We start from the raw sequence: 27,446 nt of genomic DNA on the forward strand, positions 1-27,446 counted from the left end.
ACAAAGCCGGCAGGGGGGTTAGTGAGGGACGACCAAACGATTGAGCAGCAGGCTGCGTGGGGCGACCAGGCCGGCAGTGGGGGGCAGTGAGGGATGACCAAATGACTGAGAAGCAGGCTGCGTGAGGCGACCAGGCCAGCAGGGGGGTTAGTGAGGGGCGACCAGGCCTACAGAGGGGGGTAGAGGAGCGACCAGGCCGGCGGGGGGACAGTTGGAGGTGACCAGGTTGGCAGGGGGGTGCAGTTAAGGGAGACCAGGCTGGCAGAGGAGGGCAGTGAGGGGCGACCAGGCTAGCAGGGGGGCAGTTGGGGGTGACTAGGCCAGCAGGGGAGGTGACAGTAAGGGGTGACCAGGCTGGTGGGCGGGGCAGTAAGGGGCAACCATGCTGGTGGTGGGGGGGCAGTTAGGGGTGACCAGGCAGGCAGGCAGGCGAGCAGTTAGGAGCCAGCGGTCCCGGATTGGAGAGGGTGCAGGCTGGGCTGAGGGGGACCCCCTCTCCCCCCGCCATGCATGAATTTCATGCACGGGGCCTCTAGTAAATTAATAAAGGGGGCATAAAGGAAAGCTTATCTTAAAGCAGATTGTCATCTAATAAATAGCTATATTCTTAATGTTTAAACAAGAAATGTCAGGCTTAACTTATTTGCCAATTAACATAGAGAATGACGATAGTGTGTATTATATCAGAGGCATTTCCTAGAACAATACAGAATTACATGAGGTAAGGAAATACCTCTTTTGCAGTCAGAATATAATGATTTGCTGACAGTTCTCATGAAATAACTAATTTCTTCTCAACTTAAATCTGTAGAAACGCTTTAAAATTGTTATGTACTTTGTCAATAGCTGTCTTGCTTCTTTTTATAAGAGGTATATATTTGTTTATTTTTAATTATAATACCATAATATCTGTTTAAATGAATTACATACAGGTCATTATTATGAGGAGACAGTTTCAATTGCCAATTCAAAATAATTTTAACTTAAAAATAATTTTAACTTTTTTAAAAATCAAATATAATGCATGCTCATTTTACATTTAGACCATTTTTAAAATTCAGAAAGTTAAAAAGCAGAGCATGTAAGTAAACTATAACTTCTACCTCTCAGATTAATTTGCTCAGATATATTTTATTCATATAATTTTTAGAAAACACAATGGGGACCATATTGAACATACATTTTTAAAAACTCCTTTTCTTCTCTCACAATTATAGTGAACATTTTTCCCATGTTATTAAATATGTCTCTGAAAACAAAATCACTTTTTACTTCTTTTGGCTCCTTGTAAGCACCTAATAATTATTTTTTTATTTTGAAGTCATTATTTCATTGGCTGTACAATACATTATTATATATGTGCCATAATTTAATTACTCCCTTGTTGATTCATATTTACTGGGCTTGCTGTTATGGTTAATTCTGGGATAGATAGATAGCACTGCACATAAATCATTACACACACACACACGTGTTCCGGAATATTTCTTTAGAATACAGTTGTAGATGCTGAATTACAGTCACAAAGTTTGAAACTCTTTATGGGTTCTTCGCACAGATCTAACATGTACAGTTTGACAACTTTTAAAATTTTAAAAAACTTTATTTTTAATAATTTCTGACTTACAATAAAGTTGCAAAAATAGTACAAAGAATTCCTATATATCCTCTATCCAAATTTCATGAATGTTAATGTCTTAATCATACTTGCTTTATCATGCTCTTTCCAGTTCTATATGTAATGTTTTTCCCTGAACCATTTGAGAGTAAATTGCAGATAGGTTGCCTTTTTACCTCTAAATATTTTGGTGTGTGTGTTCTAAAAGTAAGAATATTCTCTTATAAAACCATAGTACAATTACTTGAATCTGGAATTAACACTGATATAATACTATTTAGTAATCCCAGACCTCATTCAAATTATGCCAGTTGTCCCAATGATATCCTTTAATGCAAAAGAAATAAAAATATGTTTTCCCTGTTTCACGATCCAGTCCAGGATCACATGGTGCATTTCATTGTCAGGTCTCTCAGTTTCTTTTAAAATGGAACTGTTCTGTAGTCTCAGTCTCTCTCTCTTTTTATTTTTTAACTAGAGGCCCGATGCACGAAATTCGTGCAAGGGGCTCAGCCTTGCAATGCCCCAGTGGCTGCCTCGGCCCTCGCAGCTCCCACTTTGTCCCGAAGGTCATCCAGAAGGTCATTCGGCTGTCCGTTCTAATTAGCATATTACGCTTTTATTATTATAGATCCTCATCAGAGGACATGTTTTTATTGAGCTGATAGAGAGAGGAAGGGAGGGAGAAATGTCTATGTGAGAGAGAAACATCAATCAGTTGCCTTCCATCACACCCCAACTGGGGATCGAACCTGCAACCTGGGTATGTGCTCTGACTAGAATTGAAGCTGAAACCTTTTGGTGTATAGGATGATGCTCCAACCAGCTGAACCACACTGGCCAGATTGTCTCATTCTTCTTTTATTCTTGTCTTTTATCACATTTTAAAAGAGTACAGATCAGTTACTTTGTGGAATGACACTCATTTGGGCTCATCTCTTGCTTCCTCGTGATTCAGGCTATGCCCTTTTGGCAGGAAGACCACAGAGGCTATGCTGTACCTTCCCAGTGGCACAGGAAATTAGTTTGATCCAATACTGGTGATGTTAAGTTTGGTCACATTGTTAAGGTGATGTCTTGTTGGTTTCTCCACTATAAAGTTATTTATCCTTCTGCAAAATTTTGTAATTAATAAGTATACTATGAGAAAATATTCAGGCATTACATAAATATACTTTCCTCATCAAACTCTCACCAGTAGTTTTAGTATCCATTGGTAATTCTTGCCTAAAACAATTATTATGATGGTAATTGCCAAAGTGATGATTTTCTAATATTTATTAGTATTAAAAATGGTCTAAATGTGAAATGAGCATGCATTATATTTATGATGAAAAAAAAGACTAAACCCTAATAAGATATTTTCTAAATTAAAATTATTTTGAATTAGTAATCCAAACTGTCTCCTCATGTAACGACATGTATATAATTCACTTAAACAAATGTTAAGGTATTATAGACAAGCAAATATATACCTTTGTTATAAAAAGCAAGGCAGCTACTGAGAAAGTACTGAATAATTTTAAAGCATTTCTATGGATTTAAGATTGAGAAGAAATGAGTTATTTATTTCATGAGAACTGTGAGCAAATCATATTCTGACTCTGTAAAATAGGCATTCCCTTACCTTGTGTAATTCTATATTGTTCTAGGAAATGCCTCTGATAAAGTACACACTATCGTCATTCTCTATGTATTTTGGCAAATAAGTTATGCCTGACATTTCTTGTTTAAACATTAAGAATAAAGCTGTTTGAAAATAATTAACAAGATAAAAAAAACTTTTCGATATAACATGGATCCCAACTAGTTTGACTATCTGAGGGACAGAGGACATAAAATACTACCAACCCCAAAGCCAGATTTTTGTAAAGCAGTCTTATAATGCCAGACAGAGCCATTTCCGTGAAACCTATGATAAATGAGTAACAAGCATTCCAGAATTTCTAACTACAAAATTAATTTACAACAAGAGGACTTTTGCCATCTCACAAACGGAAATTCTCTCATTTACTCTGAAAACAGATTTTGATGAACCACTCGAATAGAGGAGAGGGCATATGAGACATAATATATAAATGAGACTAAATTTAATTTTAACTCCTTTATTCCTGTAAAATAGAAAAATTCAACAATTACTCCAGGTTTGTATTTAGCTTAACCGTGTATAAGACACTATTTTAAGAAATTTGTTTCGTTTCATTTAATTCCCTCAACAACCCTAACAGATAGGTGCATTTATTCTATTTTCACCCCAGTTACAGATGAAGCAGCCAGGAGTGGTAAGGTAACGAGCTTGAATTCTTTTTCTTTTTCTTTTTTTTTTAAATATATTTTATTGATTTTTTACAGAGAGGAAGGGAGAGAGATAGAGACTTAGAAACATCGATGAGAGAGAAACATCGACCAGCTGCCTCCTGCACATCTCCCACTGGGGATGTGCCCACAACCAAGGTACATGCCCTTGACCGGAATCGAACCTGGGACCCCTCAGTCCGCAGGCCGATGCTCCATCCACTGAGCCAAACCGGTTTCGGCACGAGCTTGAATTCTTAATCTTAGAACTGTCTGTGTCCCAAAGTCCATGTGCTTAGCCAGGATAGACCTTAAAACTTTACCCGAGCGAACTAAATAAGGGACATTTTTAAAAATGGAACTAAAAATGTATTTTAACAATTTCAAAAGTGGTAGTATGAAGATTTTAATCTGTGGCAAAAAATAAAAACAATTTAAGTGTCCAAGAGTAAGGATCTGGTTAACTGATGTATTCACTTGAGCTAGTACGCAAGAATTAAGCTGCCATGTATACAACAAAACTTTTAAAAAATTTACAAAAAGGTATGTAAAATTGAAAAAAAAATCGGGAAATAAATTTACATTAGTGACATTTTGAAACCAAAACAGCTTTTTGTCTCTCCTTTTCTCCTTTCTCACAAATTTGCCATAAGTATATACTAGTGCCATTTTAGAATGAATAATCAAACTATTTTTTAAAAGCCAATAGGCTAAGTATCTAAGCAGCAGAAAAAGATCAAAGAAAATGCAAAACCAAGAATGAGAAGTGCAAACAATGACTGACAATGAAAACACGTCTCATAAAAATTGATATCAGCTATTTGTGTATGATCACAATGGTTTTCCAGAGTTGTGTTTGCTGTGATTTCAAATTTTTCCTTAAATATTATTTTTGAAATCATAAATTTTTTTTTAAACTTTACAGGACATTTACTTACATGTTAATAAAGGCATATGGAAGTTTCAAATAGAAGGGTGAGAACTTCTAACAGAGAGAAATAGGAAAGAAAACAGGAAACAGGGCAAACTTACCTAATGCATTGTCAAGGACAAACACTTTCTTAGTCACAACAGTAGAGACCACTCATACACAGAATACAAATATAAATTAAAAGCCTTCAAAAAAAAAAAGCAATAAGTAGGGTCTGAGGTATATTCAAACTACATTAAGAAGATTTCATATATACATCCACACATAAACAATATTTAACAAGGAAGAACAAAAAACTTTGGGAAATAACATGACAAAGTCTATCTTTATTATTTTTATGAGGTTACATACAAGTTTCAAATAAGCCAAGAAAAAAAAAGGCTGGACAACTAGAATACTGTAGAAACAATCTTTTTGTTGTTGTTATTGTTACTAATCCTCACCCAAGGATATTTTTCCCATTGATTTTTAGGGGGAGGGGGAGGAGAAGGGAAGGAGAAAAGAGGGAGCGGGGAGGAAAAGGGAGAGTCGGAGAAGGAGGGAAGGTCAATGTGAGAGAGACACATCGATTGGTTGCCTCTTGCACATGCCCCAACCAGGGCCAGGGATCAAACCTGCAACCCAGGTATGTGCCGTTGATAGGGAATGCATGGGCCCACACTCTAATCACTGAACCACGTTGGCCAAGACTGTAGAAACAGTCTTAAAAATAACAGGGCAAATTCATGAACATAGAGATCTGTAAAGTGCTAAATTGTGTGGATAGCTAAATAAATGTAGCTTAGAACGATATTAATGTCATCAATAATCAATTCTTTTCAAAATGAGGTTCATTAGCATTTCAGAACATTCATAATAGCATGGAACATCATGAGCATCATATAGCCTAGATGGCGATACTCTCTAGGGCAGGGATGGGCAACCTTTTTGTGAGCGCATGCCAAAACCAGCAAAACCTCTGACTCAAAATTCTTCTGCGTGCCAACCCTGATTTTTTGAGAACATGTTACGCCTACTTGATATCTCTTAAGGTGTACGTATGTGAAGAACCTTGAAGAAATAATAAAATTCATTCGAGCGACAAAAACACAGTATATGATGATGAAAAATACATTTATTTTTTAATGTATACATGTACACTGATAGTCCGACAGAAAACTTTATGACTCCGTTTGACATTATCAGTGGGACTTTTGCTGCTGCATCACTAATGACAGAGATTTTACATCAGATTTATATTTCGTGACCTTCAGAGATATGCACGAGCTACTACTTTCATCCTTCAGGCTACTCCTATTACGAGACTTAACAAAATACGTCACTGAGAAGAAAGATTCACAATTGTAAATGGAAGATTATAAGAGAGGGTTTCGCGTGCCAGCAAAAGTTACTGGCGTGCCATGTTTGGCACACGTGCCAGGGGTTTCCCACCCCTGCTCTAGAGCCTAAGCAGAGTCTTTTCATATCCAGAGTCTGGTGTTAGTACTATGAATCAGGGAGGAAAAAAAACTCCACAAAAAAGCTTATTTCCTAAAGTATGTATGTGCTGGTGATAGCAATTTCAGTCCCAAATGGCAAGGCTGCTGGGAGATGTTCACTGACTGTACATAGGGTCATACTGAAGCATTGAAATAGTTAAAATAAAGAAAACAATATACATTCAGTAATAATATAGAGGCCCTATTTTTATCAGATAAAGAATATTTTTTAAAAACATGATTTTTTATTGGGTTTCTTTACATATGGTTGCTCTGTTTCTATAGCAAGTATAACACCAATGACCCTTATCAATGGTTGTGGAATGAATTAAACTGTTGGACTATTCCTTGAGAGAAGAAATTGTAACTTTCCCCATTTGTAGCCCTTATACTTCAGAGTCCAACACTTAAATAATATATGCTACATTCATAAACAATAATCACAAAACCAGGTAAGTCAAAATGCATTCACTGACAATGATGTAATGTAACAGTTATCTATTATTTTCTTTAAAATATACATATCTACAAACACACTTATATATGACCATAACATATAAGCACAAATAAACTCACTTTGGGAGGTTTCTAGGAATTTTGGCAGAAATAAATCCTTATCTGAATTGATACAGACTAAAATGTCTTTAAAAGGGATTTTTACGTAACTTCCTACATCAATGACAGTTAAGAAAAGGTTATTAGAAGTCTACAAGATCATCAGCAAAGCAGAGCAGAAAGCAATGTTTAGGTCATAAAGTTAGAGAGTCTAAAATAAAATTTAAAAACCAATTTCATTGACAACTCTGTCAAAAACAGATTTATGTACAAGACCTCTATATTAAAAACTAGAAAATTCTGCTGAAAGAGATGAAGGAAAGGCTATACAAATGGAGAGATATCATACTGATGGACTGGAATTAAGATGTCAGTTCACCTAAATTAACACACAGATTCAACACATTCTCAAGAGCAATGTCCACCACAGAAGCCATCAATAAACATAGGTACGTGTTCCATTTTTCCTAATATTCTGTTTTCTAGTAAAAATCACTAAAAGAGGCTAAAGGTTTGTTCATTCAAGTGGCATATAAATAAATGTGAACTAACACCCTTATTTAATAAAAACATAGATTGGCTTAGATCTAAGATAAATTGATACATAATGCTAAAATATTGGGAAGTGTGTTAATGACAGAAGTCAAGGCTATAATGACTATTGATTTCCCTGCAAATTAAAATATTTGTTTTATTTGAGAAATTGAGCCACCTCTTTAAAAATTCTTTTTAAGAAGATGTGGTACATATATACAATGGAATACTATTCAGTCACAAGAAAAGATGAGATACTGCCATTTGCAACAACATGGATGGACCTTGAAAATATTATGGTAGGTGAAATAAGTCAGTCAGAAAAAGCTAAAACCAGGTGATTTCACTCATATGTGGGATATAAAACTGAAACTCATGAACACAAACAGCAGTGTGGTGGTTGCCAAAGAGAAAGGGGTGGGGGGAAAAGGGGTCCTAATATATGGTGACAGGAGATGTGACTTTGGGTGGTGGGCACATGGTGCAATATACAAATGTTGTAACATAGAAACCCACACCTGAAATCTGTATGATCATGTCGACCAATGTCACTCCAATAAATTTATTTTAAGAAATAAAAGGGTTTCTAAAGTACTCCCCAATAATATCTTTTTAAATGGTCACACTTGACTTTCTTCCAACTGGGTCTATCCAAAATAATGAAAGTATAAAATGATAGTACTGTATGAAGTCTGTTATTTATTTCAATAACAACAAATTATTTTATATAGTTCTGACTTTGCACCAATAATGAACTCTCAGAAAGAGAAAAAAACAATTCCATTTACCATTGCAACAATAAGGATGGGGAACAAATTAAAACTGAATAGGAACAGAAACAAATTAACCTAATTATACGGCACGCACTCGCACGCGTGCACACACACACACACACACACACACACACTTCTGTTGAGTAAAATCTAGGAGTGGAATTGCTGATACTTAGAATCATACAAAACAATTTTCTAAAATGGTTACAACAGTTTACATACCTACTGATTGTTCAATATCCTTGATATACCCAGTGTTTTCTTTTTCATTTTAGCCATTCTTGTAGGTGTGGTTTTCATTTGCACTAATCTGATGACAAATTAATACAAAGCCCCATATATGCCCACCATTTGTATTTCTACTTTTGTGAAGTTTGTGCCAAGGCTTTTTTGTCCAATTGTTTTATATTGGCTTGTATCTGTTGTTCCCATATTCTGAAGAAAAATCTTTTGTTAAATATATGCATTAAGAATAATCTCTTCCCACTTGGTGGGTTGCCTTTTCTCTCTCACTGATGTCTTTTGGTGCACAGGAGTTACTAATTTAAATATAGATTTTTCTTTATGTGTAGTGCTATTTGTGTCTTATTTAAGAAACTTTTGCTCACTCCAAGTTTATGGAAATGTTTTCCCCTAAAGTGCTTTACCTCTTTCATAGTTAGACTTTTTTGGGTATGGCATGAATTCTATATAAATTTCTTTCCACTGGACACTACATTAATCCAGAATATTTATTTAAAAAGACCATCCTGGACCTGGAGAGCATTATGCTAAGCGAAATAAGCCAGATGGAGAAAGATAAGTATCACATGATCTCATTCATTTGTGGAATATAATGAACAACATAAACTGATGAACAAAAACAGATCCAGAGACATAGAAGCATCGAACAGACCATCAAATCTCATAGGGAAGGCAAGGGAGGTTGGGGGGGGGGGGGGGAAGGTAAGAGATCAACCAAAGGACTTGTATGCATGCATATAAGCATAACCAATGGACACAGACAGTAGAGGGGTGAGGAGCAGGCTGGGAGAGGTTAATGGAGGAAAAAGGAGACATATGTAATACTTTCAACAATAAAGAATTTTTTTAAAAAGACCATCCCATCCCCTGTGCACATACATGTCACCTTTGTAATGAATTAGGTGACTGAATAATACTGTCTATTCCTGATTTCTCTCTTCTGTTCCATTGGTGAGACTGCTTATCTGTCTATACTACCATAGTGTTACAGCAGGTCTTGATATCTGACAATGTAAATCTTCTAGTTGTCCATTTTCTTTAAGACTACATGGCTATTCCTGGCTGGAATTCATAATTTTTTCTTAAAAAAGTTCTAGCTCTGCCTACTGAAAAGGCCTAGAAGCAATGGTATCCAAGTAACAATGAGCAAGCACATCCAGTTCTTAGATCTTGGTTTCTAAAAACTATTCCTCTCTAAAGGAACCAGGAATCCTTACAAAAAGCACTAATTTCAGGATTGGGCAATGCAGACATAAAGGAAATCCTGAAATGACCAAAATGTAAGGGGGATGGGTCAAAGGGAAACAAAAGCCACATTGAACAGGCTTTCCTTGGCCAAATTTGGGAAAATTTGTGCATGAAAATACAATAATGGGTAGTATCTTTCCAGTTATAAAAAATAAACAACACATGAGCCCACAGGGATACGTCCTTTAGAAAAGAAGGTTCTCCTCAGAGGCATGTCAGTTAATAAATGGAAGAAAGGAAATGTCAGGATTAGAAAACCATCATTTCCAATTACTTTTACAATAATTTATTTAGGCAAGAATCATTAAGACCATGGATGAAAGCAGAATAGCCAGTCTCAAAGTACGATCCCACATATTACTTTGTAATTAATTATTAATTGCAATTACTGAAAAGAAATAGGTGAGGGGAACAATTTCTTTTTTGTTGTTGTTGTTAATCCTCACCTGAGGATATTTTTCCATTGATTTTTAGAGAGAGTGGAAGGGAGAGAGAAAGATCAATGTGAGAGACACACACCGACTAGCTGCCTCCTGCACCTGCTCTGACTGGGGCTGGGGATAGAAACTACAACTCAGGTATGTGCCCTTAACCTGAAATCGAACCCGAGAACCTTTGGTGCACAGGTCGATACTCTAACCACTGCACAACACAGGCCAAGGCAGGGGAATACTATCTTAACCAACTGATCAAACTGAATATCACCAATTATGGGACAAACTGTCACATGCCTCCTGATGTGATTCACTGAGGACACAATGTCACCTATGTAATATTCCCACCATATCAGTGCCAACCTGGACTGATTTTGCAAAATAACTGGCCTGGACTCTTCCAAATGCCAAGCTGTGAAAGATTTTTAAAAAACTGGTTGGGAATGCAAAATGGTACAGCCACTTTGAAAGAGTTTGGCAGTTTCTTACAAAACTAAACATACTCTTACCATCCAATCCAATAATCATGCATGCTCCTCGGTATTACCGCGAGCAGCTGAAAACTATGTCTACACAAAACCCTGCAAACAGATATTTATAGCAGGTTTCTTCATAATTATGAAAACTTGGAACTAATTGATGTCCTTCAGTAGGGTGAATGAATAAACTGCGCTACATCAGACAACAGAACACTGAATATTCAGCACTAAGTGGAAACGAACTATCAAGCCATGAAAAAGACATGGAAGAACCTTAAAAGAAGCCAATTTGAAAAGCCCACATATTGTATGATTCCGATTATGTGGCATTCTAAAAAGACAAAATATGGAGATAATAAAAAGACCAGTGATTGCTAGGTTGGGAAGGAGGAGGAGGGTGGAATATGGAGAGAGGAGATGAACAGGCAAAGCACAGAGGATTTTTCAGGGTGGTGAAAGTATTCTGTATGGTATTATAATGATGGATTCATGTCATTATACATTTGTCCAAAACCACTGAATGTACATCATCAAGAGTGAACCATAAAGTAAACGATGAACTTTGAGTGATTATGATGTGTCAATGTAGATTCTTCCTTGATACAATATGTGCCACTCTGGTAAAGATGCTGATAATGAGGGAGGCTACCCATGTATTGAGGGTATATGGGAAATCCCTATGCCTTTCTCTGAATTCTGTTATAAAAACTAGAACTGTTCTGAAAATATCACATCTTTTTTAAGAAAAAGTAGGGGAACTGTTGTAGATTAGAGGAGATTAAAGGTATATGACAACCAAATGCACTAAGTGCTATCTGATTAGATCCTAGTTGTTTTTTTTAAAATGAAGCATAATACTCTCTAGGTCCCTCCCTGCTGTCTCAAAGGGTGAGAAATCCTTTTGCACTGCTGCATAGTATTCCATGGTGTAAATGTAACACAGCTTTTTTATCCACTCATCTACTGATGGGCACTTGGGCTATTTCCAGACCTTAGCTATTGTAAATTGTGTTGCTATAAACATAGAGGTGCATATATACTGATTGGTGTTTCGGGTTTCTTAAGATATATTCCTAGAAGTGGGATCACTGGGTCAAATTGCAGTTCCATATTTAATTATTTGAGGAAACTCCATACTGTTTTCCATAATGGCTGCACCACTCTGCATTCCCACCAGCATTGTACTGGGATTCCCTTTTCTTCACACCCTTGCCAGCACTTGTCATTTGTTGATTTGTTGATGATAGTCCTTCTGACAGGTATGAGGTGATATCACACTGTCATTTTAATTTGCATCTCTCTGATGATCAGTGACTATGAGCATTTTTTCATATGTCTCTTGGCCAATTATATGTCCACTGTGGAAAAGTGTCTATTTAGGTCCTTTGCCCATTTTTCTATTGGACTGTCTTCCTTTTGTTAAATTGTATGAGTTCCTTATATGTTTTGGATATTAACCTCTTATCAGATGTATCATAGGCAAATATGTTCTCCCATACAGTGGGCTCCTTTTCATTCTGTTGATGTTTGCTTTTGCTGTGCAGAAGCTTTTTATTTTGATGTAGTCCCATTTGTTTATTTTCTCCTGTTTCCCTTGCCTTAGGAGTGTATTGGCAAACATATTACTATGAGAGATGTCTGAGATTTTGCTGCCAAAGGTTTCTTCTAGGATTTTTATGGTTTCATGACTTACATTTAAGTCTTTTATCCATTTTGAGTTTATCACATGATCTCACTCATATGTGGGATCTAAAGAACAAAATAAACTGATGGACAAAACAGATCCAGAGACACAGAAACATGGAACAGACTGACGAATCTCAGAGGGTAGGTGGGGGTGGGTGGGAATAGATTAACCAAAGAACTTCTGTGCATATATGCATAACCCATGGACACAGACAATAGTGTGGTGAAGACCTTCGGGCAGGGGATGGTTACAGGCTAGAAAGGGTCAATGGGGTAAAAAAAGGGGACATACTTTCAACAATAAAGATAAATTTAAAGAAATAAAAATAATGACTAAATTCTAGAAAGCCCAATCTTTCAGGAGGGTAGACTGCTTATCTGTCTGCATACTTGTCAAAAGTCAACCTATGTATATTCAGATGAAGAAGTTAGAATCAAATTATATAAGCCAGAATTATTATAATCAGTCCATACTTTACCTCATTTGTTCTTGCAAATAAATTAATAACACAATTAGTAAGACATATGCAAAATAAAGTGTTGTTACTAACTATATAACTGTACCTTACTTAAATCTAAGTTTCAGAAGACATATAAAAACAATTATTTCATATGGCTATTTTGGTCAATCTTGTGTAATAAGTTATTCACCATATTAGGTTTTAGTATAGTGTACTCTAGTATACACAAATATGAAATATAGACAGTCTAAGTCTGAACAAATCAGTTCTGTTGTTTCCCTAATAAATGTATAAAGTAATATTTTAAAGTATAACTGACAATTTTAATAGCTACTGTGTTAATATTTTTAAATTAAGATCTGAAAAAAATACATACACATTCTAGCCCATAATTTCCTTAATAAAATAGTTTTCACAATAAAAAAATAAAAATAAAAAAATAAATTAATAAAATGAAGGACATTATTGGGGGAAGTGGGGAAATATGAATATAGGCTGTATATTTAATATACTACTGAATTAATGTTAACTTTTTGAGGGTGATAACTTTACTATTGATAACTGTATATGTATATTTTTATTCTTAGAAGATACATGGTTATATATTTAAGCATGCCTGTAGCTTACTTGCAAATGATTCTTAAATAAAAGGTTAATAAATTGCTTTAAGTTCAGGAATTAAAAGAAACATGTAAAAAAACTGTTACCCTGCTGTAAAAAATTAGAGAGAAAAATGTCCATTTCTATTTTTTCCATAGAAAAGATACAATTGATTTATAGAACAAGTAAAAGTAGATTTTTACTTTAGTTTTTAAATGTCAAAAACTTTATTATGAAATAAATTGCTATTAACAGGATGATCTCTTATTAGGCTCTCAATTTTACTAGCATATCTAAAAATAATGTTTAAAGGTTAAAAAGAACAAAATGACTAGTAGAATATCTTCACTAGAGGCACTTATCAAATTTCTTCATTCATTTAGCTGAGTACCTTTAAAAGTACTAGGTTAGAATGAACAGAAACACAAAATTGACTGGAGTTCTCTCTTCTAAATTACAAAGTTGCTTGGCTATAATTTTTCTGAGCATGGCAATATCTGAGAGGAGTGCAAAGTGAAATATGACATAAGAAGAGAATGAACATGCCTGTGCGTCTTTATTTGCATTAATGTCCAAATGAATAAACTTCATCTAGCACCCATTGTGTATGCTGGTTAAATTCAATGAAGTTGGTGGTGACTGTAAAATATCTTAATTGTCAACTGGCTTTTAAAATAAAACTATTCTGCTCAAGCAAAATCTTAACATTTTAAATTTTAGTTTTATATGTGTTTACATTTATACATTTTTGTAAGTACTTTATATAAAAAGTAAAAGCAATAATCTATTTAAAATAGATTTTAAGGCTTTACTTTAACCCTCTTCTAAATAAAACTTATCTTTCCTATTATAATAGTACTCTTTATAATCTTAGAGGTAACTTTAGAGCCAAGCATATCTTTAAAACTTTATTCCTTTTTAGCATCTTGTCCTTGGCATTATTTAATTTCTGTGACCCTCAGTTTATAGGTCTTATAAAATGGAAACCATTAAAACCTACCTCATGAGGTAAAATACCTTTATCTATTTAGGAAACGAAACCTCTCTACTGCTACAATTTAGTACTTTAACTTGGCTATCTATCAATTTAGGTTCTAGGCCTACTATGTGGGAAAGGGGGAAGAATGTGCAATATGCAGAAACACAGAAAACCAAAGACAGTGCCTTATTTGTAGATAGATCTAAAAAAATTGGGCAATTTTGAGGAAATGTTATTTTGTCTCGCTAGCAAATTTTCTCTTACTAGCTTTGCTAATGTAAACTGTCATGTTGGAGAGGCCCATGTGGACAGGAACTGAGGACCCAAAAGCCCTAAGGAGCAGAATCTCATCAAGAACAATGTAAGTTTAGAAGTGGATCCTTCCCAGTGGAACCTTGAGATGAAAGCCCAGCCTTGGCTGACACCCGAATGCAGGCTGTGAGAAACCTAGAGCCAGAGGTACCCATCTAAGCTGTGCCTGAATCCCAGGCCCACAGGAACTGTGAGGTGATAAATGTGTCTGTGTTAAGCTGCTAAGGTATGAAGTTGCTACACAGAAACAGATAACTAGTACACCAGACAGATCACTAATTACTGTAAATGCAAACAATCTAAACACTTCAATTGAAAGACAGATTGTTAGATTAGACTTAAAAAAAAAAATCCACTCTGTGCATCTAAAAGAACTGTACTTTAATATAAAGGTACAGAGATGGGTTAAAGGTAAAAGCAGGGAAAAGATTTATCGTGCAATGCCAAACATAAGAAACTTAGAGCGGCTATATTGCTATCAAAGAAGACATTAGTAGAAGAATCATTACCAAGGATGTAGGAACATTTCATAATGTAAACATTACATGTAATAGAGTCTCAAAACACAGGAAGGAAAAACAATATGGAAAGAAGCAACAAACAAATCCAATAGTAGGTGGGGTTTTCAACATACCTTTCTCTAAGTCCTTGAATGTACAAATAAAAAGAAAACCAGTCAAGACGTGTAAGACTTGAACAGCCTTATAAACCAAGTGGACCTACAGAAAACACTCATGGTCATTTAAGAACATAGATATTTTTATGGGAGCGTTAGTACACCTTAAACAGGTTTAGTGTAATAGGTGAAGACAACAAAAACCAAAGTACGGCTGACCCTTGAACAGGGTGGGGGTTAAGGACTCTAACTCTGTGCAGTTGAAAATTCACGTATAACTTAAGCTGGCCCTCTGTATCTGTGGATTCCCAACGGAGGATAGAAAGATTTGATCCATAGAAATCCAAAACACTAACTTGAAAGAATATATGCACCCCTATGTTTATTGCAGTGCTATTTACAATAGCCAAGATTTGGAAGCAGCCCAAGTGTCCATCAGCAGATGAGTGGATAAAAGAGCTATGGTATATTTACACAAGGGAATACTACTTGGCCATAAAAAAAGAAAGAAAGCGTACCCTTTGCAACAGCATGGATGGACCTGGAAAACATTATGCTAAGTGAAATAAGTCAGTCAGAAAAAGACAAGTATCATATGATTTCACTCATAATGAATCTAATGAACAAAATGAACTAACAAACAAAATAGAAACAGATTCATAGAACAGAGAACAGACTGACAGCTGTCAGAAGGGAGGGGTTTGGATGCTGGGAAAAAAGGTAAAGGGATTAAGCAAAACAAAAAAAACCTCATAGACACAGACAACAATATGATGATTACCAGAAGGGAAGAAGGGTGGGGAGTGGGGGAGGCAGAAGAGTGTAAAGGGAGGATAAATGGTGATAGAAGGAGGCTTAACTTGGGGTGGTGAACACACAATATAATATATACAGATGATGTATTATAGAACCATACACCTGAAACCTACATAATTTTATTAAGCAATGTCACCCCAACAAATTCAATAAAAATGGGGGAAATGAAATAATTATAAGCAGATTCATACTAGGGGAGAGAATATTTTAAGGATTCTTTTATAAAGCTGTTTTTTAAAGCAATAAATATGCGGAGGAGGAGGAGGAGGAAAGAAAGAAGAAAGAAGAAAGAAGAAAGAAGAAAGAAGGAAGAAAGAAGAAAGAAGAAAGAAGAAAGAAGAAAGAAGAAAGAAGAAAGAAGAAAGAAGAAGAAGAAGAAAAAGAAAATTTTGATCCACAGTTGGTTGAATCCACGATGTGAAACTTGGGGACACAGAGAGCCAACTACATATTTGTTGAAAAGAAAAATCCACATATAGTGGGCCAGCACAGTTCAAACCTGTGCTCTTCAAGGGCCAATTGTACTGTCCAAAACCGCTGAACTCCAAAATTCAAAGTTTAGAACTAAATTCTTAAATTTTTTTTTAAAAAATTGACTTGAGAGAGAGAGGCACAGAGAGAGAGAGAGAGAGAAAGAGAGAGAGAGAGAGAAACAATTTGTTGTCCCACCTATATATGCATTCATTGGTTGATTCTTGTATGTGTCCTGACTGGGGATGCAACCGTGGTCTGTGAGGATGACACTCTAACCAACTGAGCTACCTGGCCAGGGCTTAGATTTCTTTAAATTTCAATTTGTTTAATCCTAACTCGATCTGATTGGTGTAAGTTTATATTCCTTTATCTAGAAAATTCTACAAATTTATAATATTTGGGTGTCCAAATAAAATCTTCAACTTTTTGAAGGTGTAAGCATTTTGTTTCTGTTGAGTGTTCAGAAGGCATTCAGCAATCAATCAAGCAGCTCTTCTACTTCTATGCACAAATAAATAAACAAGCACACAATTATGTAACCAGAGATTTCACTAATTTATCAGCTAGTTGCTATTTGACCAAATACCATTTATTTGAAAAACGAAGAGACTAGCTAACAGAAATAGCCAGAGATAGAAAAATCTGTGTTAGAAAAATATACTATTAAAAAAGTAATGCTTTCTCATATTTTTCATCATATATATTTTTACATCAATCAAGAGCCACACAATTTTTAGCACATTCAGTAACTAAATTACTAAGCAACTTATTATTTCACATTTGTTTCCATTTTATTTTACTAAGAGACCTCTGAAATATCCTGGGTTTCTGAAAAGTTATTTGATTATATATATAATAAAACGAGTTTTATTTTTACTACTAATTTTGAGAAGCTTAGTTGAGATCATATATCAACTTACTTGCCTGAGTCTGATTTTTAAATTTGTTCAAAAGATATTATAATCCTACAATGAGATATCAAATCATAAGACATTTTTCACTGTGGAAGGACTCTTTCAATAGCTAAAACTTTGCACATTCATCCACAGGACTAACTCATTGGAAGGGAACGTGCAAAGAAGGAAATAAACCATACAAAATTCCCCGATAAACCCAATCCTTCAAATGAGGAATGGTATTCAACCTCTGGAACTTCATACATGCTATTCACAGACTTCAGACTCAGATAACCATGAGGCTGCAGCATTTAAGGCCAACCATAAACCAAATAAGTCCTAATTACCCATTTCCTTAAGCTGTCTAGGCTCCAGATCTCTTGGGTTCTGACCTTCTCATTTATTTTTAGGAGTATATTCTTTTTTTTTTTAAAAGAAATATATAACAATACACAGTAAAATATTTTAGACTTTTCAGATTAGTTGAAAACAACTTATAGATCTACCCTCACTCCAGTAACTTTAAAGCCTCATCTAAACAACTGCCATCACACCAAGATTTCACAGACTACCCTACCACACCAGAACTGTTTCTGTTTTCACATATTCCAAAGGTCATTGTGAGACAAGTAATCATATGCATATTTGCATGTATGCTTGTTTTGTAAAAAATCGTTTCTGAATTTAGTCTATTTCTTTGTTAAATAATTGTGTTAATAATGAAAAATTTAATTTAGTAATATGGTTATGATATAGATTTCCTGGAATCAAAAAGAAAAGTAATTTAAAAGACAACTCACAGCAAGAAATTTCTTTCAACATGACAAATTAACTGTTTTATCACTTCAAAATACCAAAAGTCTTCGGTATAGTACTTATCATACACATCAAATGTCTTAAAAGAGTCTCAGCAACCATATCTACTATACTAATCTCTTCAGAACAAGTACATAAGGAGAAAAATCTGTAAATCAGTTCTCGATGACAGAGCGTTTGTTTAGGAGTTTACCAAATGGAATGACCTTGCTGGAATTCCTTCAAGCAGCCTGTGAAAATGTCAGAACGGAGTCTGTTTTGGAGGTCATAGTCCCTAGAGAGCTCTGAGTTTTGGCCTGTTTGTCTTTTCACATGCTTTAATATTTGAAAATCATTCCTTATAGACACTGACTGATGCCCAGGGAATGCTAGGATTGTGGGAACTGGCAGTACCAACAAGAGAGACGAACTTCATGGGAAATCAGAGCCTACTACATTTGCCTTCTCAGCTCTAATCAGATAAGTTGCTCTTCAAATGTTATGAAGGCACACAGTGAGACATTAAGAAATTGCATGTCACTCTGACATCTTTTTTTTTTTTAACAGTAGACTACTTTTTATTTTATTATTTTTTTTATATCTTATTGATTTGTCACAGAGAGGAAGGGAGAGAGATAGAGAGCTAGAAACATCGATGAGAGAGAAACATCGATCAGCTGCCTCCTGCACACCCCCTACTGGGGATGTGCCCACAATCAAGGTACATGCCCTTGACCGGAACTGAACCTGGGACCCTTCAGTCCGCAGGCCAATGCTCTATCCACTGAGCCAAACCCATCAGGACCATTCTGACGTCTTTAAAAAAAAAATAGAACTTGTGGAAAATGGCGGCAAAATTACAAGTATTATTGAAAGAAACACTAAGTTGTAAAACACCATGGCGGAAACCTGAAAAACTATATTCACTTAGTATGACTTAAAATGTTGCGTTTTCAAAACACACATACTAATAAAAAAGTTATAGTGTGCTAAATATATGCCCACCCTGTCCTAAATACTTGACTTATATGAACACATTTAATCCTCATGGCAACCCAAGAAGCAGGTATTAGCATGATCCCTGTTTTGCAGATGAGGAATCGAGGTAAAGAAAAGAAATTGAATTTGTCTAAATTTACATAAGTAGTGATGTTTTAGCCAGGATCCAGACTCACACAGGGTGGCTCCAGAGTTGGTGCTCTCCATCACTGTGCCTCTTCATGGTACATTTCCATCAAGCACGTAATGCTGACTAACTGGAACATGGACTAGTGATGTGCTTTTTACTGTAAATGCTTTATTTCATTTAACCCCCAATAACCTATGTGGTACATCTAACATGATTCTTATTTATAGATGAGAGACAGGATCTGTGTGGCCTGACACCACATACCTACAGTGATAGAACAGGCTCTAGGCTTGACTCTGCAGCCCTCTTTAAAACTAGGTTTTCCTTGCGCTCAGTTATTGGTAAGAATCATCTCTAAATTAATTTTCTGTATATAGTTAAGGGAATTATTTTCAAAGATCTATGTGTCCAACAATTCAATGATAATAGTCTAAATTTTAAATTGCCAATATTATATAAGAGGCATAAAATCTAAGAATTATTTTAAGGTAACTGAAACATGATCATTCAATAAATTTTTCTACTCTTGCCAAACCGGTTTGGCTCAGTGGATAGAGCGTTGGCCTGCGGACTGGAAGGTCCCAGGTTCGATTCCGGTCAAGGGCATGTACCTTGGTTGCGGGCACATCCCCAGTAGGGGGTGTGCAGGAGGCAGCTGATCAATGTTTCTCTTTCATCTATGTTTCTAATTCTCTGTCCCTCTCCCCTCCTCTCTGTAAAAAATCAATAAAATATATTCAAAAAATAAAATTAAATTAAAAAGACACAAAATAACGTTTAAAAAATAAAATATATTAAAAAATAAATTTTTCTACTCTTGAATTTTTTTTAATATTTTGGGAGAACTGAATATTCTGATATGTAAACTTTTCTTTTATATAGGACCTGATGTGGTTTAAGTAGTGCAATTGATAAACTTCTTAACTGCTCTGTTGGAATCTAGGCTTCTGTCAAAGACGGTCTCCTATTTTGTGGCCATAAAGCTCAGATTTGCAGAGTGCTAATTCTAACATTTGTTAGTTCTTAAACTTAGCCTACAAAAAGCAATTGCTTTTCTTGTTATATCTTTATTAAACAGAGAGGCCATATGTCAAAAATTTAAGTTGGTAAAACAGACACCCAACTATTAACATTTTCTTAATGAAAGTAATAACATAAATGACCAAAAATTACATGAATAATTTGGGCTTTAAAAAAAAAGCTAAAATACTGTCTTTAAAATGATAATCTAATGCTATTATAAAAATGTTAACACATACTTGCCAACCCTTGAAAACAATGAATAGGAAGATATGGCATATTCTAAATTAGATACATTATTTTTTAGGATAACACAAATTTAGTCAATTTCTCTTTTCTTTTCAATATGGGGGAATGTCTGACTAGTTGAGTGAGCTGGCATGTATGTTTAATAATATATCTGTGAGGAATATATTAAATAGCGACATTACTAATTCCTACCTATGGAAAATTCCATTGGTTAACTGAGATGGAAGTTACCTTCTATTCTGTTTCTGCTGCCCAATGGATAGCACAAGGCAAGTGATAATGCGATATAAGAACACATGATGCAATGAGGGAGGGCAGCCAGAGAAAGACACATGGGCTGAAAGCTACCACACGGGTATTACAATAAGCATACCATAACACAGAGAGCTTCTGAGACTTACCCATGCTCACAGACTGAGTCAGCAGAGGAGACTGGAGTCCTGACTCCCAAAAGACTATACTTCCTGTTAATAATAGTGAGGGCAGCAGGTGAGGGTAGCCAACAATATGGATTATTTAAAGGAGTTAGAAAAACATTGACTATGATATTTACTAATTAGTCTGGGTGATTATTAACTACAAATCCAAGAGAAAATTCCAATACATTTGTTATTTCAACATATTTGTCTTATTGCTTTCTGTCACAATAATACTTTATTACTGATGTCTTAAAATAAAATAACAAAGGAAGAAAAATAATCATGGATCACTTTTCCCCCAGTACATGCCCTGTATCTATCCTTTCTCTTCCTTTTTAGCTAGAAAGAGGTGATTTGGGTTGGGTTAGATGGCTGCCATAAGTAAAAAATAGCACTAACTTAATTTTAACAAAGTCTCTTGGCTCAGCACAAGGTCTGATTCAATTATTCAACTATAAATTAATTATCCAATTCCAAGTAGCCCTAAAAGGTCTAAGGAGCTAGGGGATTATAGTTGAGTAATATTTATTAACTAATCATTTATATTTTATATGTTACCTTTTAAAATTGCTTCCTGAGAAACAGGAAACTGGTAACTCTAGAAAAGCTTTGTATAAATTTCAGGCAAACATTTTTATAAGTTTAAGATAATTCTGTCTCATGTTGGATTAAACTGCTAATTATTATGTTCTAAATCTTACTTTTAATATAAATGTTAATTGCTGACTTTCTAAGGATATTTCTGCAAGAGGACACAGTTTAAAGACTGAATAAGTAACTCAAAATGAGGCTTCAGGGTGTTACATAACTGGGGTCTATGGTCTTGATGATGCACTTTTGAAGCTGTAAGCTTCATCTACCCTCTCAGCAATAACCAAAACACACCAATGTTAGTTTCTGAACATGCCAGCTACAAATGGCAGGCTGTAAATTAATGCCCACCCTCCTCTCTCTCTCATCACACACACACACACACACTGCTTGGGTGTGTTCAGCAATGCATTGAAGCAAACTAAATCCTCAGTAATAGCAAAACTACCTACATAAGAAACCCAGAGTAGACGAGAGAAGGTGGACAGGGTTACAGGTACTTATTTACATTGTGAAATAAAACATGCTATTTAATAGGCTTTATAAAGCCCATTTTAAAAGGCAGCACCTCACCTTTAAGCTACTTATATGGCTTTTTTCCTTCGGAAAGGTTCAACAGATTGTCACTAACAAAAACAGTTCGAGAGCTGCCACAATTAATCGAAAACTTCATTTGCAGTTGTCAGGAGGCTCATAGTTGGCTTTTAAACTTTATACTTGTGGTTAGTATAAGTCCTTAAGCCTAATTTTCAAAAAATTATTCAAAACTAACTACAGAAAATATTTAAATATATTTATCTTCTAAGTGTAAATATTCTTAAGTAACTCCTGAAAACAGAAAAAGAAATCATCTAAATGTATCAGAATATTTATTAATATCTTTGAGAATCACTTTAAATATTCAAGATCCTAAATATGTTAACAGTAAAGCAAACGACAAGACAATTATATAGAAAATTATTCATTTCTATTACCTCCAGTTGTAGAAAGGGAAAGCAAGAATCCATAGTTCCCTGTCTTGTCTTTTTAGTCTCTAATTATTTCTCTCCCATTTATGACACTACTAGAGGCCTGGTGCACAAATTCATGCACAGATGGGGTCCCTCGGCCTGGCCAGGGATGTTGCGGCCTGCTGGGGGAGGGACTGCAGGAGGTTGGCCCCAGCAGCAAGCTAAGGCAAGGCCGATTCCACAAGGAATCAGGCTCCTTCTTCCCTCCTGTCTGGGTCCAGGGTGCGGGTGAACCAGATTCGGGGCTGTGAGGGCCCCAGCAGCAAGGTCTGGGTCAGTGCACGTCATAGCTACCGCTGGTCGTCCAGTCATTCCGGTCGTTGGGTGGTAACGGTCACTTAGGCTTTTATATATGTATAGATGAGAATTTTATGCCTGGCTGTCTGCTCCAGAGAAAAATAGGTATATCCTCTCTTTCCCTCACCAATCTCCATTAGGCCATACCAGCTCCTGTACATTCTAAGGAACAGGCTTGTGCTCAAGACAAATGCTCATCACCTGTGGACTGCCTGTAAGCCTAACAGGTTAATGAGGAGTGGGGAATTGTTCTCAAAGTAAAACCAAAAGAAAAGACCCACTGTAAACATGTCATTTTTTTCCTATGGTACAAGGCAGGAAGGTTTTTTGGCTGGGTGAGGCAAAGTTCATCTGACTGTTTGCAAATGTATTAATCCCGTATTGGAGCCCACCATGTATTTCCTTGTGCAACACACTTTTGAATAAATTATTTTCTTCCTACTAAGAACAAGAGATGGTCTAAAATTATTCAGTGTGATACATTTAATGGATGAAAATCTTAAGAAAAAAAAATTCAACATGGGACTAAAGTTCAAAAATCTAACAACTGTAGTAACTAGTAATAACAAAGTTTAAAGTAAGAATAACAAACAGTCTCTCCTCTTCACTGAGGCCTAAAACATGCTATTTCATAATAATACAGCTTTAAAAAGCCGGTTAATTTAGGGAGAGGAAGGTGGCAGATGCTTATTTTCCACGTACTTGACACTGCTGACAGCTGGCCTGTGGTATATCTGTGGCCATGTTAACATGATTGAACCTCATCTTCAGAGACATACCAAAAAGTACTGAAATATCTAACAGCTTTATAAAAGGGGAATCTATATCCTCTTACTATATGATACTGCTGGCCATGACTTAAAAGCTTAATTCATCAACCAGCATAGATTAGTCTTGCAAATGGCCTCATGAATGAAAAGCTGCTTCTTCATGGTCTCATCTAGATGTGGATCCTAGCAAAGGAGCCGCAGCTTTTTCAGGTATATTGTCTTCATCAACTTTGCCTTTCCCTCCTTTTATAAAGCTACACTCAATCTATAGCACCTGAGCTTTTCCTATCCTATCTAATAAAAGAGTAATATGCAAATTAACCATCACTCCATCACAAAGATGGCGGCACCCAGTCCTCTCAGCCCTCCCGGAGTCCCCCAGTCCGGGGGGGGGGGGGGGGGAGGTTTGGGCGCGGCCACTGAGAGTGGGCAGTGTGAGCGTTCCACGCCCAGCCGAGGATGGGCCTCTGGCCAGGCTGGGGCGGGGATGGGCCTCTGGGCCGCAGAGAGCCTCTGGGCAGTGGGCACGGAGCGGCCAGGTCCTGCAGAGAGCTACTGGCACATGGATTCATGTGCAGGGCTACTAGTTTAAACAATAAAAGAACTAACTATCCCCCTGACTGATTTCCCTCATCTAAAGGGATGTTAACACATTGCGGACCAGTAATTTTATTGCTAGCTTTACCCAGTGGCCAGATAAGTTTCTATTGAGTGAAGACAAAAAACGTTTTACATAAATGTTAAAGGCACGCTTTCAAATTAAATACCCATTGCATTTTGAAGTTATTTATTACATGTTCTTACAAGCTAATATCTTTTAAAGTATGATTGGTCACAAATCTTAGAACAGAAAACATGAGAATTCTCATGATCCGTCCGCAATGTGTTATTACTGAAACATGAAAATGAGTCTAATGTGTATAAAATGTCAAAACAAAGTTCAACATCCATGTGTATGCAATGTCTTAGTAAAGGTACATATTTATGCATTTCTGTACATCCACTTTCTTTTATGAAGGACTCACTTGTTGGTAAGAGTTAACTGCCTAAATGGTTGCCTTACTTTTGAAGTGCCACTAACTAGAATTATTTTGGCCACGTTCAAGGGTAAAGGAAACCCTAGCTTATCTTTACTAAACATCTTTCATGTTTAGTCCAGTAGTGGGAATATTCTGCCACTCCACTACCACTGCCAACATAAATATTAATAAAAAATAAGGGGAGATCCTGGAATCATTACTTAAATGTCAAGTTCAAGTAAAGTTTACTTATAAAATTTTTGGTGACATAATCCTTCTACACACTAAACCCAAATTGAAATGTCGTCATTTTTCCCCAACAGAAAAGAAAATAATTCTAACAAGTGAAATTCAAATACTTAGGAATAACAATAAAATACAACCATCAAGAAAATATCTAAATCTGATTATTTCAAAATATTTTAACCATATTTTGTATTAATTAATTTTTAGGCTAATACCTACATTTTGAATATGATATGATTTAAACAGGCATTAAGAAGACCTAAAAAGTGAGGAATAAACCTGAAAAATTCATTAAGGTAAAAGAGTTATGGTTCTCCCATCTATATGTATTTATGTGGTTCTACAGTACTTACCTAACTGTAATAAAAACTTAGAGTTCCGATAGCTGTACAAGGATTCCATTTATGCTTTGTAATATATATATAAATTAGGCTAATGTATCATAAACCTAAAATTAGTGTATGCCTAAATATAAGGTAAGAATTTTAACTTCCTGAAGTCAGTTGTTAGAAAAAAGAAGATTCTCTCATATTTGAGTCCTTACACAGTAAGTATCTCATATTCTAAGATGCTCTTTCATTTAGTTAATATTAAACAAAAAAGTATTTGAGAAAAAATGCATTAGCTAGGGAAAACAATATGGAGGTTCCTAAAAAATTATGAAGAGAGTAAAACATTTATTCATAAAGGTATATGTACCCCTATGTTCATTGCAGTATTATTCATTGTAGCATATTTCAACACATGGAAACAACTGAAGTGTCCTATAGATGATTGAATAAAGAAGATGTGGTACATATATACAATGTGATAACACTCAGCCATAAGAAAAGATGAAACACTGCCATTTGTAACAACATGGATTGATCTTGAGACTATCATGCAAAGCAAAGTCTGACAAAAAAAAAGTCAAGAACCACATGATTTCACTCGTATGTGAGATATAAAACTGAAAGTAACAAATGAACAAACAAAAACTCATAGACACAGACAGCAGTATGGTGCTTACCAGAGAGAAAGCGGACTGGGGGAGAGGTAGTTAAGGGGGTCAAATATAAGGTGACGCAAGGAGATCTGACTTTGGATGGTAAACACACAATGCAATATACAGATGATGTGTCACAGAATTGTACATGTGAAACCTATACATTTTTATTAACCAACTAGAGGTCTGGTGCATGAAATTCGTGCACTTTTGGGGGGGGACGGTGTCCTTCAGCCGGGCCTGCGCCCCCAGCAGTTGGGTAATGTCTGACTGCTGCGGAGGCAGGAGAGGCTCCCACCACTGCCACTGTGCTTGTCAGCCATGAGCCTGGCTTCTGGATGAGTGGCACTCCCACTGTGGAAGCGCACTGACCACCAGGGGGCAGCTCCTGAGCGTCTGCCTCCTGGTGGTTAGTGCGAGTCATAGTGACTGATCATTCTGCCATTCAGACGATTTGCACATTAGCCTTTTATTATATAGACTAGAGGCCCAGTGCACAAATTCATGCACAGGTGGGGTCCAGCTGGCCCCCTGATCGGGGTGATTAGGCAGGGCTGGCCAGGGGGAGGGGATGCAGGAGGTTGGCTGGCTGGCCCCACCTCCAATTAGGGGGGCGATCAGGGGCGGGGCTGGTTGGGGGAGGGGCTTCAGGCAGTTGGCAGGCTGGCCCCGCCCGCTGGTCAAACTCCTGGTGGAGGGGACAATTTGCATATTAGCCTTTTATTATATAGGATGTCATCCCAACAAATTCAATTCAAAAAATGTTTTAAATCAATTTCATTAGAAGCTGGTTTTAGGACAGAAATACCTTAATAGAATAAAAAAAAAAAGTGGGGAAAAATCAACACATTAATTATTCCTAGGTTATAACCTTAAAATTAAAGTGCTGGATGTTGTTACAAAGACTTTCAAAACTGCTTTAAAAAAAGTAATCAAATAGCATTCTCTCAGAAAAAAAACACAAGTTAACAGTTGCTACTTGAGGGGAAGCAACTGGATGGCTAAGGGACAAGACTGGGAGGGTGACCTATTTTTCACTGTTTACCAATTTGTACCCTTTACTTTTTAAACTGTGAATGTATTACTACTAAAAAAAAAAGGGAGGGGATTAAATTCAGAAACAGAAACTATAGCCCCATAAAATGTTGTAAGTCACAGATTAAAACTTGAGTAATTATGTTATCGAGATCATGAATACATAACTATAAGACACATACAAGAAAATAAAACAAAAAACTGCAGCCCCACTGTTTTGTAAATGGTACCTGTGGTCTACACATAAAATCTTCAATGTCAGATCATGCATGCATTCAACAACTGCTGTAACTTAAACAAAAGAGACAGAAATGAAGATGCACCCTAGATTTTCATGCTAATTGTATGACGCAAAGAGGATAAAAACACCACAAAGATTCATGGATAGAGTTTGAGCAAGTCGGTTTTATAAAATATAAGCATGGATAAAGCAATTCTTCTATATTATTGTAC

General features: G+C 36.0%; 1 protein-coding gene across 3 annotated transcripts in view; it reads right to left on the reverse strand.

The window, feature by feature from the left end:
• The window catches only part of MRTFB (myocardin related transcription factor B), a 200,475-nt gene that overhangs the window by 102,230 nt on the left and 70,799 nt on the right, over window positions 1-27,446 (reverse strand). For 2 of the 3 annotated variants that reach the window (XR_011471248.1, XM_070412949.1), the window contains exon 4: window positions 21,023-21,085. The exons of the other annotated variant lie outside the window; for it this stretch is intronic. Coding sequence is in view for 1 of the 2 variants with exons in the window: in XM_070412949.1 (XP_070269050.1) it covers window positions 21,023-21,085 (63 nt within the window). In the remaining variant the exon portion in view is untranslated. The remainder of the gene's footprint in view (window positions 1-21,022; window positions 21,086-27,446) is intronic. 3 annotated transcript variants of the gene reach the window in all.

The sequence above is a fragment of the Myotis yumanensis genome, unplaced genomic scaffold (genome assembly GCF_028538775.1).
Source record: "Myotis yumanensis isolate MYYU_CA2020_CCGP unplaced genomic scaffold, mMyoYum1.0.hap1 SCAF_4, whole genome shotgun sequence".
Classification (NCBI taxonomy): Eukaryota; Metazoa; Chordata; class Mammalia; order Chiroptera; family Vespertilionidae; genus Myotis; species Myotis yumanensis.